At 46.0% G+C, this 16,654-nt stretch overlaps 1 protein-coding gene across 2 annotated transcripts in view; it reads left to right on the top strand.

Moving 5' to 3' along the window:
- fbxo32 (F-box protein 32) overlaps positions 1-16,423 on the top strand; it is a 29,748-nt gene extending 13,325 nt beyond the window's left edge. For both annotated transcript variants that reach the window (XM_072466940.1, XM_072466941.1), the window contains exons 5-9: positions 1,512-1,605; positions 5,900-6,084; positions 9,598-9,780; positions 9,884-10,027; positions 11,962-16,423. In XM_072466940.1, coding sequence (XP_072323041.1) covers positions 1,512-1,605; positions 5,900-6,084; positions 9,598-9,780; positions 9,884-10,027; positions 11,962-12,051 — 696 coding nt within the window. In that variant the 3' untranslated portion in view covers positions 12,052-16,423. The remainder of the gene's footprint in view (positions 1-1,511; positions 1,606-5,899; positions 6,085-9,597; positions 9,781-9,883; positions 10,028-11,961) is intronic.
- The last annotated feature ends 231 nt before the right edge of the window (positions 16,424-16,654 follow it).

The following is a 16,654-nucleotide window of genomic DNA, read 5'->3' as shown; positions in this document are numbered from 1 at the left end:
TCTGTTCAATCAGGCAGTGAACTGACATTCACTCGCCTCCAGATCCGTCCTGGTTATGCGAGTGTAAAAGAGCTGGGGGTGTCATTCAGGTGATGGAGTTATGTTTTGATTCTAAAGAAAGGACTTGGATTTATAATAGCATCTTTCACAAATGCCGGGCATGTCAAAGCCAATGAAATGCATTTTGAAATATAGTCACTGTTGTAATGCAGGAAACATGGCGACCGATTGGTGCACAGCAAGCTCCCACAAACAGCAACCTGACAATGACCAGATTTTGTTTTGTGATAATGGTGGAATCAGAGTCCATGTACCAAGCAATCAACACTCTCTTCTCATGCAGTATAAATTGTTGTTCGCTTTACTATTGGTTTATCATGTGTAGCTGTCCTAATGAGTACAAGGCGAAAAGCTTTGATAGTATGTCTTTATTTTCAACAATAAATATTTTCTAGGGCAGTGCGTTTAACCTCCTGGTCCCAAAGGGGCCAGAAGGCAGACTAAAGCAGAAAATCTTTGCCATCAGCGGTGCTCTGCACTTGAGTGTCAGGAGGAGCAATGTATTGGAGTGAGGAAAATGAGGGCTGATCTTTCTTTCACTATTCCTCCTCTTCCGTGTGTACTCTGAGAACCAGATAATTAATTTGTGCAACCATTTTGTGACTGTCACTCTAATGTACTCAGGAACAGAGTGTTCATCCATTGGAGATAATGCAACCCTTGCTCCAATGTCCCCCGTCCCACCCAAGCCCTCCAACAAGGAAAGGTGGCTTTTGAAAGTACTGTACCTTACACTAAGCTGAACATTAATTATCCTGAACTTCCCTGATGACGCACCCTGCCTGTCCATGTCTGTTAATGTGAAATTCTTATTTTCTATTTCTGAGAAGAGAGACATGTCACCTCGCACCTTTCCTGAATTACCCGGGAGCTTGGGGAGCCTATAGTTCCCCATTGCTTTCTCCATGGCAACGCCTCAACTGATCAGATTCGACTTGCCAACCAATCAGCACCCTTTCCTCCTAAATTGTCATGATGGTTTGAAATTTGGCATTCTTGCATTTGTCCTGATGAGTGCCAGATGAAAAGCTTCAGCAACACGTCCCTTTTCAGCTAGATTCATCGCGTTTTCTATTTTTATAGGTCAATCATTTCAGCAACAAACTGTGGAATAATTTGATTATTCCCAAGTATTCCGAATCCCGGCTTTGCTCAGTTTTCCATTGGCACAGAGCTAACTGAGAAACTGTGCAAATTAATTTTGGAGGGAAATGTTGCTTCATGTTGTCAAGGTCACAAGCAGCCAAAACTCATAACAAAATTCACTCAACAACCCCATCCTGCCAACCACAAACCTTTGACATCCTGAAACACAAAGCTCCTGATATGGGATGGATGAGCTGTAAATGCAGAACTACCATGGCCCGAGATGTCACATTTGGATCGGCTGAGTGGCTGGAGTGATGGTTCCGTTGCACTCGAATTACATTCGCGTTATTTTCTATTTGCAGCTGCTGGAGCTAATTGCCAAATCCCAACTCACGTCCCTCAGTGGGATTGCCCAGAAAAACTACATGAACATTCTGGAGAAAGTCGTACAGAAAGGTGAGCAGTAACTGCAAACAGCTTCTTGTTCTCCACTGCGTAAAAAAAGGAGAGAGAGAGAGATCCGCTGGCGAAGGTGCGAGAAAGGAATGTACTAGAAAGCTACCTGAACTGCTGAGGGGTTGCGTCTATCAGGAAAGATTGAAACAGGTGGAGGCTCTTTCCTCTGGTGATCGTAGAGGTCCTCATATCACGGCGGCGAGGACCCGGGTTCAATCCCGGCTCCGTTCACTGTCCATGTGGAGTTTGCACATTCTCCCCAAGTCTGCGTGGATCTCACCCCCACAACCCGAAGATGTGCAGGGTAGGTGGATTGGCCAACGCTAAATTGCCCCTTAATTGGAAAAGAATTATTGGGTACTCTAAATTTATAAAGGAGAAGGATCTCAGGAGAAACTTTCTTAGCCAGAGAGTGATGAGAATATGGAACTCACTACCACAGGGAGCGGTAGAGATGAATAGTATCGATACATTTAAGCGGGAAGTTGGATAAACACATGTGCGAGGAAGGAATAGAGGAATACATTGATGGGTTGAGATAAAGAGATGGGTAACATAAAGAATGGAATGGACCAGATGGGTCGCATGACCTGTTTCTCAGTTTTAAAGACTTTGTGATAATAAAGGGCAAGATATACGGACAAATAAATATATTTATAAGCATTGATCATCTTTAAATTAATTCTATTATAAATGGTGAGGGGAATTGCACATCAAGAAAGAGATCATTGACAAAGAACCAGAGAGGGGGTGAGGAGAATTATTTTCTCAAATGCAGTGACCTGGAAGGCGTTGCCTGAAAGGGCGGTGGGAGCAGAGTCAGTCGCGGCTTTCAAAGGGGAATGGGATGCGAGATGGAGAGGGTTGGCAGGGCCAAGAGGAAAGAGCAAGGTGGAGTAAGATTAACTGACCAGCACTGGCACGATGGATTGAATGGCCTTCTCCTTGTGCTGCATGATGGGGGCCAGAATTGAAGTACATGAATGACTTTGAGTTTACAGTCTGACTTAACAAGTGTGTGGTCCTTCTCTGAATTATATCATTTTCTTCACTCATGTTGCCTGCTTTACCGGCTTGAGATTGGGTCAGGAAAATGCTATGTTACCCCATCCTGCATTTCATGGAACACAGTAAACAATTAAAACAACATGGTTTTAGAATGAGCAAAGTCAAACATATCTACAATTCCTTAATGTTCAGTCACCGTTTGGCATGTTTTAGTCTAGAGCGGCACTAGACTAGACTGGGGCGACACGGTAACACAGTGGTTAGCACTATTGCTTCACAGCTCCAGAGTCCCAGGTTCGATTCCCGGCGTGGGCCACCGTCTGTGCCGAGTCTGCACATTCTCCCCGTGTGTGCGTGGGTTTCCTCCGGGTGCTCCGATTTCCTCCCACAGTCCAAAGATGTGCGGGTTAGGTGGATTGGCCATGATAAATTCACCCCTAGTGTCCAAAAAGGTTAGGTTGGGTTACGGGGATAGGGTAGAGGCTGTGAGCTTCGGTAGGGTGCTCTTTCCAAGAGCCGGTGCAGACTCACTAGGCCGAATGGCCTTCTTTTGCACTGTAAATTCTATGATTCTCTGATAACCCTAAAATGTTAGTCCCCATTAGTACACTCATTGAAGAAATGAAATTGTCGATATGATTTTTGCTGCAAATTTCATTTCTGCAGTATCTGACATAGATAACTCCCCCTGTGGGTGAGCCCAGAGCTCATTGTTTTAAAATTAGGGATCGGCATTTTAGGACAGATATGAGGAGACTTTTTTCTCTCCCTCTCTCTCTCTCTCTCTAGAGAGAGAGAGAGAGAGAGGGTTGTGCAACCCTCTGGCCGGGATCCTCGGATCCGAATTCACCCCTGCTCTGTTGCCGGCGAGAACGGAAAATTTGGCGCTCGACCAAAACTCCGGTCGCTGCAGCGGGATCGGAGAATCCCACCGGAGAATTCCGGCATCTGCCTCAGAAGGCAGTGGAGGTGGGAGTCACTGAATATATTTAAGGCGCAGGTGCATGGGATTCCTGTTCGGCAAGGGGGTCAAAGTTTCTCATGGGTTAGATGGGAATGTGGAACTTGGAATATGAACAGATCAACCACAATCCTATCGAATGGTGGAAAAGATTTGAAGGGCTGAATGGCCTGCTTCTGCTCCTATTTTGTATGTTCCTATGTCTGTATGTGCAGACCTGTAATTGGCAGAAGGTCAGAGTTCCGTAGGTCACTACGCACTGTAGGAACTCTGTGTCGACAAGCCACCTTCCAAGCAGCCTGCTTATTATTCCTTGTTTAACTGGGATTTCACTAATCTAACGATGGGACGCAATGGGAAAATATTTGTATTCCTGTACAGTTAAGAACCCATTAAGAAGGCATTAGGAAATCAGTGAGCACTTCTGGAAAATCCTTCTGCGCTAATCCACCTGTCGAGAGATAGGGATAAAGAGCAGACTGCAGCTTCAGTCTGCATTGATAATGGAGCCATCAGTATCTGCTCAGTGTGAAATAAGTGAGCCAAAACGCTGTAGGTTATTTTGAGAGAGGACGGTTAGTTTTAAGAACCAAAGTTTCATTTCGGTGGTATTCAGAAGTTTTATGTCCAGGAGTTACAGCATTTACATGCCAATCATCAGGTCTCTAGGACTGAGAAGGCGATTAAAGATTCACCAGTGATTCACAGGAAGAACCTAGGACCAACTCTGGGTGCAGTGTATTTGTCTTCACCAATCTTTTTCTCTTCACATACTTATCAAAGTTTTTACAGTCAGTTTAAAAAAAAAAAAAAATTTTGTGTACCCAATTAATTTTTTCCAATTAAGGGCAATTTAGCGTGGCCAATCCACCTACCCTGCACATCTTTGGGTTGTGGGGGCAAAACCCACGCAAACACGGGGAGAATGTGCAAACTCCACACGGACAGTGACCCAGAGCCGGGATCGAACCTGGGACCTCGGCGCCGTGAGGCTGCAGGGCTAATCCACTGTGCCACTGTGCTACCTACAGTCAGTTTTAATGTTCCCCGCAAACTTACTCTTGTATTCACATATTGGTCCAGAAAACCATCCTCTACACATTCCAGGAATTCCTCCTCTACAGTATTGTTACTAATTTGATTTGCCCAATCTATGTGCTGATTAAAGTGACCCATAATTACAGATGTTTCTTCAGTATGCGCCTCCAATTTCCCGTTTAATGCCATTCCCAACAACACCACTGCAGTTTGGGGGTCTATAAACAACCCCCAGTAATGTTTTTTCCCCCTTGGTGTTTCTCAGCTCGACCCATACAGATTCCGCATTGTCTGAGCTAATATCCTTTCTCACTATTATGGTAATTTCCTCTTTGACCAGCAATGCAACCCCATCACTTTTTCCTTTCTGTCCTTCCTAAATACTGAATACCTCTGGATGTTCAGTTCCCATCCCTGGTCACCGTGCAGCCACGCCTCTGTCATCCTGACCATATCATATACCCGTTTACATCTATTTGAGCGATTAATTCATCCACTTTATTGCGAATGCGTCGTGCAATAAGGCACAGGACTTGAGGTTTGCTTTTTTAACTTTCCTCGTCCCGTTCCCATTATCTTTCACGGTGGCCATGTTTGATTCTGGCCCTTGATTTTCTGCCTATCACTTTTCTTATTCCCCTTTCTGTCTTTTGTTCTTGTCGTCCTCGTTTCCCCCTGTTCTGGACCGAGCACGTCCAACGAACAAAAAACAAAGAAAAGTACAGCACAGGAACAGGCCCTTCGGCCCTCCAAGCCTGCGCCGACCATGCTGCCCGTCTAAACTAAAATCTTCTACACTTCCGGGGTCCGTACCCCTCTCTGCAATCACCTCCAGCCCCAGAGAACTCCAAGATCTCTGTGCTCCTCCAATTCTGGTCTCGGGAGCAGGCCCAATTTTAATCGCCCCCACCATTGGCGGCCGTGCTCTCAGCTGCCTGTACCCCAAGCTCCGGGATTCTCTTCCTAGAACTCTCTGCCACCCTCTGTTCCTTACAAGACGCTCCTTAAAACCTACTTCCTTGACCAAGCTTTTGGCCACCTGCTGCAATGTCTCTTTATGTGGCTCAGTGCCAAACGATGTTTTGTTTTGCGGAAGCGCCTGGAGACATTTTATTTCACGGAAGCTGCTATATCAATACAAGTTGATGTTGTAATTCGGCCATAAGGAAAATTGCACGATTTCTGCAATCTCCTCCAGCCCTACAAGTCCCGGTAAAACTATTTTCGGTGCATCCGTGTTTAATATTAAGAATACTTTGTTCACATTTTTTTTTTGGTTTTGCTCAGTGCTTGAAAACCAGCAGGATATTCGACTAATTAAGGAGCTGCTGAACAGTCTTTACACAACCCTCTGTGCGCTGGTGAATGGCGTGGGGAAATGTGTACTGGTGGGAAACATTAACACCTGGGTGTACAGAATGGAGGCCATTATTCACTGGCAGCAGCAGCTGAACAACATTCATATCAGCAGAGTAAGTGATAAGTCATAATCAGCCACTCTGAGATGCCTTTTCTATTTGAACCTATAATGTGGAGATGCCGGCGTTGGACTGGGGTGGGCACAGTAAGAAGTCTTACAACACCAGCTTAAAGTCCAACAGGTTTGTTTCGAATCACTAGCTTTCGGAGCACTGCTCCTTCCTCAGGTGAGTTGATGAAAGAGCTGCGCTCCAAAAGCTAGTGACTCCAAACAAACCTGTTGGACTTTAACCTGGTGCAAGCCTTCGTACTATTTGAATCTAGATCAGTCTTTGCAGTTTGTGCTGCTATAGTTTGAAAGGCAGACTTGCATTTAAATGGCTCCGTTGATGACCTCAGGACATCCCAAAGAGCCTTACAGTTAATTAAGTATTGGCGGCAGCACATTTGCGCACAGTGATGCTTTAACCACCCGATAATCTGTTTTGGTGCTGTTGGTTGTGTTTAAAGTATTGGCCAGGACACCGGGGGTGGGGGGTGGTGGTGGAGGGAGGGAGAGAGAGAGAGCACGCGAGAGACCCTTTCCACTTCTTCAAAATAATGCCTCGGGATCTTTCATGTTCACCTGAGAAGGCCCCAGTGTAATATCCCCGGTGAAAGGCAGCACCTCTGACAGTGTAGCACTCCCTCAGCACTGCACTGCGAGTGTTAGCCTAGACTATCAACTAGAGGCCTGGAGTGGGACTTGAACTCACAATTTCCTGCAGAGGTGAGTGCTCCCTCCTGAGTCACAGCCAACGAAGGAGGCGGGACAGTAATTGCTGTCGGGCAAGACTGACAGAACCGATTGCTCACGTTGACCCGTACCTGCTACATTTTGCAAAGTGTGTTAACCTCTGTCCCCAACCTTCCCAAGCGGCTCAGCAAGGATTGCAGGATATGGTGTGGCGGACAGAGTTGGAAAATGATCTCCAGCCTCGTGCTGAAGGAACTGAGGGCAGCACCACTTAGCAAGCAAGGGAGGAGAGAAAAATATTCTTGAATTGACTCCCCACTCTGAATTTGCATGTGTAGATATCACATGTGGACATAATTGGAAGAGTGTGATGCCCTCCACATTTCGTCACCTTGCCAACATAAATTTTTATACTTTTCATCATATAGTGATTGGCAACCTGGAAGAAGTATAATTAAAATGAAAATGTACCGCCGAGCATTATTGTTTTGATGACTGATGCACAATCAATTACTCGTGAGACAAGGAGAGTCATACTAATCGGCTTTAATCAGCTAGAACTGTACCCAGCAGCTTCGATACAGAAAGTGAAGGCAGCTGGGACGGCAATGGTTCTTATACCCCACCTCTCAGGGCGGAGCTATGTGCATTAGCCAATGGAAGACTCCTAGGTCTAGCCAATGGGCATCCACCTCTCAGGTACTGCAATACCTGGTATTACCACAATGACCAAAGAGGGTATCCCTGTATTCTGTGACATTGATTATAGAATCAGAAAATGGATACAAAACTTGTGTCCATCCCAGCTCTCTGCAAGAGCAGCTCAGCTCATCCCACTCTCCTGTAGTTCCGTAGACTCTTTACTTCCAGATGCACATTTGAATCCCTTTTGAAAGCCATCATTGACTTTGCCACCATCGCACTCTCGGGCACTCCAGATTCTAACCAGAGACTGTGCGAAAAGATTCCCCCGCGGACCTTACAGGGAGGTGGTGCTGCAAGGGAAATGGCACTGATCTAGTAATTCAGATGCCCAGGACATGGTTTCAAAGACAGGTGCTGCTGTGATGTAGCATCAACCCAACCCCCCCGCCCCCCACCCCACCCATGATTTTGCACACTCCTCTTGAATCTGCTTTCAGCTTTCTCTCCTCGAAGGAGAACAACCTCGGCTTCTCCCCTCTACCCACCTCACTGAAGTCCCTCATCTCTGGAGCCATTCTCAGAAACCTTTTTGTCAGCCTCTCTAAAATCCTTCAGTATCCTTCCTGCAGTGTGGCTCCCAGAACTGAACATAATTCTCCGGCTGAGACCGACCCCAGTGTTTTGTAACGGTCTTTAAGATTGTGGACTGATTCTCCACGCCAAATTCTACTGCAGTACATCAAGGCAAAATTCAAAATAACTCCCACATTAACTGATCTTTCCTCAAGCGATTGATTGACCACTGCAGCCCCTTGACTGAGGATGCTGAGCTCCATAGGCTGTATCCTGCCAAAACAGTCTACTTCAACGCTATTCTCTGAAGCATTAGGTCATTTCCATTTGCCACGTTAGTCCTTTGTGTAGCCCCATTGAACACGTTTGTAAATTGGTTGCCTCATAATTCCCCTTCCATCACCTCATTTTACAACAACAATTTGCAATATGTAACATGTTTGAAATTTGACCATGAGTCACATTCGGACAGGTGACTAAGAGTTCAGTCAAAGAAGTAGGTCTTAAAGAGTGTCCGAAAAGGGAAGCGAGAAAGGGACAAGGGTTTAGGGAGGGAATTTCAGAACTTAGGGCTGTGGCTGCTGAAGGCACAAGTTTCAATGAAGCGATGGAAATCAGGGAAGCTCAAGTGGCCAGAATTGAAGTACAGAGAACTTGGAAGGTCGTGGAAGTGTAAGGGACACAGGGGGCGGGATTCTCCACTCCCACGCCGAAGTGGCCGCGCCGTTGTGAACGCCGTCGAGGTTCACGACGGCGCGGAACGGCCCCGGTCCCGACCGATTCAGGCCCTGACAATGGGCCAGGATCGGGGCCGCGTCATCTGCACGCGCCAGGCCTCGTCGCCCGTGTAAAAGCGGCGCCGCATAGATGACGCGGCCAGCACCGCATAACGGGCGTCATCTGCGCATGCGTGGTTGCCGTCCTCTCTAAGTCCGCCTTGCAAGAAGATGGGCAACAGATCTTGCGGGGCCGCGGAAGGAAGGAGGTCCTCCTTCAGAGAGGACGGCCCGATGATCGGTGGGCACCGATCGCGGGTCACTCCACATTCCAGGTGAAGCCCGGTGCAGGATCCCCCCTCACCCCCCCACAGGCCGCCCCCCCCCCCCCCCCAGCGTTCACGCACCGCCCACAACTGCAGCGACCAGGTGTGGACGGCGCCGGGGGGAACCCGCCGTTTTGGCCTGGCCGCTCGGCCCATCCGGGCCTCAGAATAGCGGGGGTGCTGGAGAATCGCCATTTTGGGTGTCTCCGGCGATTTTCCGGCCTGCGGCCTGCAAAACTTGACCGGGCCGTTCCCGCCGCTTGGGAGAATCGCGGGAGGGCGTCGGACCGGTGTCCCCGGAAATGTTGGCGGCCCAGGCGATTCTCCCAACCGGCGTGGGAGTAGAGAATCGCGCCCAGGGAGAGGGGGTGATGTGACCTTGGAGGGCTTTGGACACAAGGATTTGAATTTTAAGATTGAGGTGTTGCTTTATCAGGAGCCAGTGCAGGTCAGTGAGCACCGTGCGGCGATGAATGGCGTGACTTGTTGCGAGTTAGGATACAATTCTGTAATGTACCTTGCTTGGGATCCTTAAGGGAAAATTGATGTTCAACATGTGTTGCTTTGCAGCCTCTGTCCCCAGGACTGACCCTCACCGACCTACCAATGTGCCTGCAGTTGAACATCATGGAGAGGTTGTCCGATGGAAGAGACATTGTCAATCTGGGACAGGTGTCTCCAACCCTGCAGGTGCTGAGCGAGGATCGCCTCCTCTGGAAGAGACTGTGCCGCTATCACTTCACAGAGCGCCAGGTGTGTAAAGCATGAGGCAAAACCTGGTTTAAATTTAAGGCCCAGTGTCTCAGCATGCTTCAGAGAGGCCTGCTCAGCCTTTGACCTTGTCCTTTAATTCTAGATTCGCAAACGTCTCATTTTATCTGAGAAAGGCCACTTGGACTGGAAGAAGATGTACTTTAAGCTCGGGAGATGCTACCCAAAGAAAGAACAGTACGGGGACACACTGCAATTCTGCCGACACTGTCACATCCTTTTCTGGAAGGTACGCGACTGGCTTTGTCAACCCCTGGGGTCTGATCCTTTTGGTGAAATGTCAGCCCCTCAGACTCCAAAATAACAGATCCAATCATTCCTATTGTGTAGAATCAGCAGTCACTCGAAGCCACAAATTCTGATCACACTTAACTGTAATAATGTAACATAACAGATCATGTGGAGAAGGTGGGATTGTTCCTTCTTGGAAAAGAAAACGCTGAGAAAACTTGTTATTAATTTAAAGACTCACATTTCTAAGGCAACTTTCACGAACCCGGAATATTTTAAAGTGCATTACAGCCACTGAAGTACCTTTGGAAGTGTTGTAATGGGGGGGAATTGTGGCAGCCATTTTGTGCACAGGAAGCTCCCACAAACAGCAAATGTAATAATGACTCCCGATAATCAAACTTTGTAGTGTCGATTGAATATTAACCAGGACGAGGGAGAATTCTCCTGCTCTTCTTCAAAATAGTTCCTCAGGATCTGCACCTTAGAGGGAAGGTGTGTGGAGGAGGCTTCAATTTAACATCTCATCTGAACGATGGCACCTCCGACAGAGCAGCACTCCCTCGGTATCGCACAAAGGAGTGTTCGCCTTAATTTTGTGCTGAAGTCTTACGGCGGCGTAAACCACCAATCTTTTGATTGTGAAGCAAGAGAGCTACCCTCTGAGCCACAAGGAAGTGTTTAAGATCATGAGGGTTTAGTGTAGCTGGAGAGGAGTCACTAACTAGATTTAAGGTGATTGGTAAAAGAACCCAGAACTTTTCCAAGTACTATAATAGTCTTTCCCAAACTATTTCCCGCTCACGCCATTTTAATCTTTGAAAACTGGTGCCACCCCAAAGTGAGAGTGAGAGGGATGGGGTGCCCAGAGGAGGGAGTGAGGGGGAGTTGAGTGGGGTGGGGGAGTTGATGAGCAGGGACAAATGGTTTTGTTCACAATAGTTTTGAAGAATCATACATGCACGTGTAACTAAGCCCCAACCACCGACCCCAGTACTGTCCCGCAACTCAGTGCGCACGCTTTTGAGATAGCTCATCCATTAACGAGCATGTCCGAGGATGCTCCCAATCAGCCAATCGAAGTGCTGAACTGAATGACCAATCAGGGCAGCGAAAATCTGGCCCATTAATGAACCGACTGGGTAGTCGCCATTGCTGCCTCGGAGCTCACGTTCCCCAGTATGGGAAGTCTTGCTGTGACATTACAAATAGCACAGTGCAGTCACACGTTCTCAGGGCAACCTCCCTCAACACTTTCTAAATCAATCGCATAACATCACTTAAGAACAATGAAGATTAGTGTTTGTTAATACCGTGGTCATATGATAAAGCTTCATTGCAATGTTAATGTCAGCCTATTTGTGACAATAAAGATTATTATTATGATACTTTAGAAGCATTTCATTGGCTGTAAAGCACTTTTGGGATGTCCACAGTTTGTGAAAGGCTCTACAAGAAAGGCAAGATTTTATTTTCAATTGTTGCTAAGTTTATTGGCCTAATCAACTTGCTGTTGAAATGCAGTAATCTCTTGATGTACAAAGCACATTGCATGTTGTCATCTTTAGTGGAAGGTTGAAGCTCCAGCCAAACGATGGTTTATGGGTTATGTGATTAATATGGAAAAGAGACACGTGTTGTCGGAGATTCTTTCTTGCACTCGTTGGGACAAATGCAAGAGTGTCAAATTTTAAACGATCGCAACAACTTAGGCATTTTGTTTGAAATTTGGTATTCTTGCATTAGTCCTGATGAGTGTAAGGTGAAAAGCTTTAACAACATGTGTCTCTTTTCAGCAATATTCAAGTTCCACCTTAGCAAGCGACTGGTTATGAGATTATCTGGCCATGTTCTCATTCCTAGGTCTTTTCAATTGTCCGCTTCATTAATTCACAGGTATCGTAAAGTGTTTCTCTCTTGTTGTAATTCCAGGATACAAATCACCCTTGTACAACCAATGACCCAGAAGGTTCTTACACTTCCATCTTACCGCTTGACTTCATCAGTCTCTTCAAGTTCTGAACACAGAGATTCCAAAGGACTTCCACCGCGGAAGAGATTCCCACTGGCAATCGAGAACTGAGCTACTGACTTTATATGCTTTGCTTTAAAAAGTGTAAATAATGTACAATAATATTTATACGTCCCTTTGTACAGTGAAGATGAAATGGAGGTGGGTTAAGTCTGTTCGTTTTTTCAGTGTTTGTAAATATTAGGTAAGGTGATGTCAGGAACAGCAAGTTACTGAAGCAGCGCTTTCTTGCCCGAGGTAGCAAGTCAGATTGTGCTGTCAAATAGGGTGTGGAACGTGACAGGGATTCTGACCTGCTCCCAAAATGGGATTGGTATGTGTCATGTTGGCAATGCACAAAAAGAGCCCACTTTGCAGTTCAGAGTCACTTGTTTGAGTCGGAGCCATTTTATACTCAAACTTATTTCTACTAATCTAACTGCAAGGGACGCTGCACTTTTCTCTGAATTACACACCGACACTATCCCACTTTCCCATATTTTTTATTTAGTATGGGGCATCCTCGAGTAATATGAACACTTTTTTTTTGCAGGAAAACTGTCCTATTTGAATATTAGTAGTGGGGGTTCAGGAGGGACAACTGCTTGAGTTACGCCCGTTCTGACCAAAGAATTTTGTATTGTTGTTGGCGTCGCAGCTGTTCTTTGACCGTTTTTGTACTTTTTTTTAACCATAGACATGTTGAGAGTAGGGCTGAATTGATAATTACCTTCCCATGCTTTACAGTGTTGAAGGTCCTGATAGAAATGTCAAACGCTGTGACATTCTGGGATAAGGGAATTAATTGTACATAGAGATGCACACCTTGCAAGAGAAAGTTGAGAAGTTGTGAGGGTGAGATTTTGATTGTAATGTCAGGCGGGAGGCCCAAAACATTTTCCTGGATGGGTCTGTATATGATGCAGGTGGGAAGCCAGCAGCATGGAATAAGGGCTGGTCACCAGCTCACCAAACATGGCGTGGGGTGCAGGCAGAGGAAATCTAGTGGCAGGATTCCTCCTCCAGTCCCAGAGTTGGGGGGAGGGCTTTGACCGAGTTTGACCCAGACGGAAAGACTTTTGTGGCACCAGTACATCACCCTGGTGAGACCACATTTGGAGTATTGCATGCAGTTCTGGTCACCTCACTGTAGGAAGGATGTGGAAGCATTGGAAAGGGTGCAAAGCAGATTTACCAGGATGCTGCCTGGTTTGGAGGGTGGGTAGGTCTTATGTGGAAAGGTTGAGGGAGCTAGGGCTTTTCTCTTTGGAGCGTAGGAGGATGAGAGGTGACTTAATAGAGGTTTATAAGATGGTGAGGGGGATAGATAGAGTGGACGTTCAGAGACTATTTCCTTGGGTGGATGCAGCTATTACAAGGGGCATAACTATAAGGTTCAGGGTGGGAGATATAGGAGGGATGTCCGAGGTAAGTTCTTTACTCAGAGAGTGGTTAGGGTGTGGAATGGACTGCCTGCTGTGATAGTGGAGTCGGACACTTTAGGAACTTTCAAGCGGCTATTGGATAGGCACATGGCGCACACCAGAATGACAGGGAGTGGGATAGCTTGATCTTGGTTTCGGACGAAGCTCGGCACAACATCGAGGGCCGAAGGGCCTGTTCTGTGCTGTACTGTTCTATGTTCTAATCCTCAAAAAACTATTGGACAAATGGAGCAAACTGGCCTCCTCTCACATCGTACAGACACCTGTCAGCTCTCACTCTTTGGATAGGCCTGTACCTGTCTGTTTAAGCGAATGGCCCAAATGGGTGGGGTGGGGATCTAAATGCATCTTAGTTTCCCCCCCCCCCCCAATTTAAATACCTAAACGAGGCACCCTAATGTTATAGGTGGATGATTGGTCAACTAAATTGAGATTGGGTGGCCACCAAACACAGCAATTTAATTTAATTTCCAACTTGCTACCGCCTTTGGGTTGCCAACCCTCCTAAATTGTCCTGGAGTTTCCAGAAATGAAAGATAATACCCCATGGCTGCTGTGACCAAAACCATAGAGGCCGGAAAAAGTTGTGTGTGTTTTCTTTTTCCTATGTCTTCTATGAAACCTTTTGACAATTCATTATAAAACAACTTTTGGGATGGAACATGACCGTTTGACTGGCGGTCAATAATCATCCAATCAGGGTATGAAGAGACTATTTGCTCTCTGATTGGGTGTGGAAAGAGGCTACGAGGATGGACGGGTCGGATGACCGATGGCGGGAGTCGGGGAGGAGGGGCATTTGGCGTCAGGCAGTCATATGACGATGCCTCCAGGAATACTTCCCAAGGAGAGTTGGCAACCATGACGCCAAAGAAACATATATAGCTCGCCAACCCCTGCCCCAACCATTCCCTGTGAGTTTAGAGAATGGAAACTAACTTCAGAAGTAAGGTACTTGTCTGTATTTGTCCAGAAATATTCCTTCATTCTTGGAATAACATGGGCGTTGGAAGAATTTAAGAGCTTTTATGAAGAATTATGCTCAAAGAATATGAGCATTCAGTTTGCGTGTTCTCAATTTGTTACACTGGTTTTACTAAAAGCAGCATTGGTACCACTGTACAGTTTACTGTACCAATATACACGCTAAGCGTAGACCACTGGTACTGTATAACTGTACCCTATTTACACAACTCACTGCATTGAATGAAACATAGGTATACAGCTGATCTTTAATTATCATATGCAGACAACAGCTTTGTTTATATATAACCTGCTGGCAGTAAACTTGAAGAGGGAGACTCTCTCGGGGCTCAGGATGAATCGGGGAAACTTAAACTTTGTTCTTTTTTCAAAGTTAACCTGATTTCAGTAGTATGTGCACTCAGCAAACATGTCTTTTCTATCCACTGCAGATGCTCCAGGCGGTTTGAGTGCAAGGGCTGGTCTACTCTGAGCTATACAGCGGGATGAAAATTATCATCCCAAAACCAAATCCTGGAAGCGAGTTAATCTTTCCCCAGTTTAAGGGGTGTGCCGATCGAAGTTTGAGATGTTAAGATGTTAAGAGGAACAGGTAGTGTGGGTAGTGGGAAACCATTTCCGCTGTTTGGGGCGTCTAGGGCAAGGGAGATTGGTCTAAAAATTAGAGCCGGACTTTTCAAGAGTGAAGTTAGGAAACATTTGCACACACGAGAGGGCGGCAGAAGTTCGGAACTCTCTTCTGCAAACGGCAATTGGTGCAAGATCAATTGTTAATTTTATATCTGCGATTGATGGGATTTTGTTAGCTAGAGGTAACCAGGGTTTTGGAGGGGAAAGGAGGGCATGTGGAATTAGGTGGCAGATCAGCTGTGCTCTCACTGAACGATGGAACAGGCGGAATGAAAATGAAAATCGCTTATTGTCACAAGTAGGCTTCAAATGAAGTTACTGTGAAAAGCTCCTAGTTGCCACATCCCGGCTCCTGTTCGGGGGGGGGCTGTTACGGGAATGGCCTCCTCCTGTGTACAGCAGTATTTTGGGTTTGTGTTGGGACATGGCTTATTCGGTGCGCAGCGGCGGCAGCTGGAGAGGGTCCGTTGAGGTAGTTTGATGCCCAGTTTCAATCTCTTTAAAGCCCCGTGCAAAGCGAGTGAGAGGATATTGACACCCGAGACTTGCGCCTCTCTCCCCGGTTTTATACCCATTTGGGGTTTACCTGTTTTTAAAGCTGCTTTTTGGTAGGGGCTTTCCACTGAGAATGCGCAACCCGGTAGATGTTGTGGAGGACGTCTGAGGTCGCTGGATCACATTAATAGTGAACCTGGATGAAACGGCAGTGGATTTGGGATCCCAAACAAAGCGTTTGAGTAAGCAAAGTGTCGCAGTATCAGCAGCGAATCCGGAATCCCTCATCCTGTAATAACCAGTTTTTGTTTTTCACTCTGCAAACGCTTAGATTTATTTTGGCCATGGCAAAGAACAGTTTTAACAGTGGTGATTTATGAATTGAAGGTGATTTACGAATTGAAGGTGATTTACGAATTGAAGGTTTAAATCTATGGATTTGGTGCCCGTGTTGCTACTTGATTTCAGTGAATTTTATTTTGAAAGAGGAAACCGTATGATGACTTTCAGAAGATAGCAGTATGCTGTTTTCACCAAGTTTATAGGTAATCACCACAGTTCTGCTTTTATCCTTCGGAGCTGAAGTACACAGCTCCAGATACTAATCTTCCTGTTGCTTTGTATCTCAGGAATTTAATGCCTAAAATTCTGATGCAGTCGAAACATAACTTGCCCTCTGCGAGTAAAATGATAATGCCAATTGCATTGACTTTGTGTGCTGTCTCCCCAGCTTCTGAAAATCTGTAAATTAATAACCCTATACTCTGATGTAAAATACTTATTTGTAAATTTTTAATTGATATCTTTTTAATAAATGATATCTTTAAAATTTAGGGTATCCTGGTGTCTTTTTGAATGAATTTTTTTTTTTGCATTTGCATGTGTAACCCCTCTATTAAGATGCGGGATGTTGGTGTGGAGATTCTACAGAGGCTTTCCTGACTTCCTGGTTTAAGCCCAGAGTGAGGTACCGACAGCATTCGCAGAGAAACAACAAAAGTGCTGAGGTTATAAGATATCCCTGTCCCAGCACAAGGAGCATCTTGTTCTGGCAATCATA

Source organism: Scyliorhinus torazame, chromosome 11 (genome assembly GCF_047496885.1).
Source record: "Scyliorhinus torazame isolate Kashiwa2021f chromosome 11, sScyTor2.1, whole genome shotgun sequence".
In the NCBI taxonomy this organism is placed as follows: Eukaryota; Metazoa; Chordata; class Chondrichthyes; order Carcharhiniformes; family Scyliorhinidae; genus Scyliorhinus; species Scyliorhinus torazame.
This window is presented reverse-complemented; position numbering and strand designations above follow the sequence as displayed.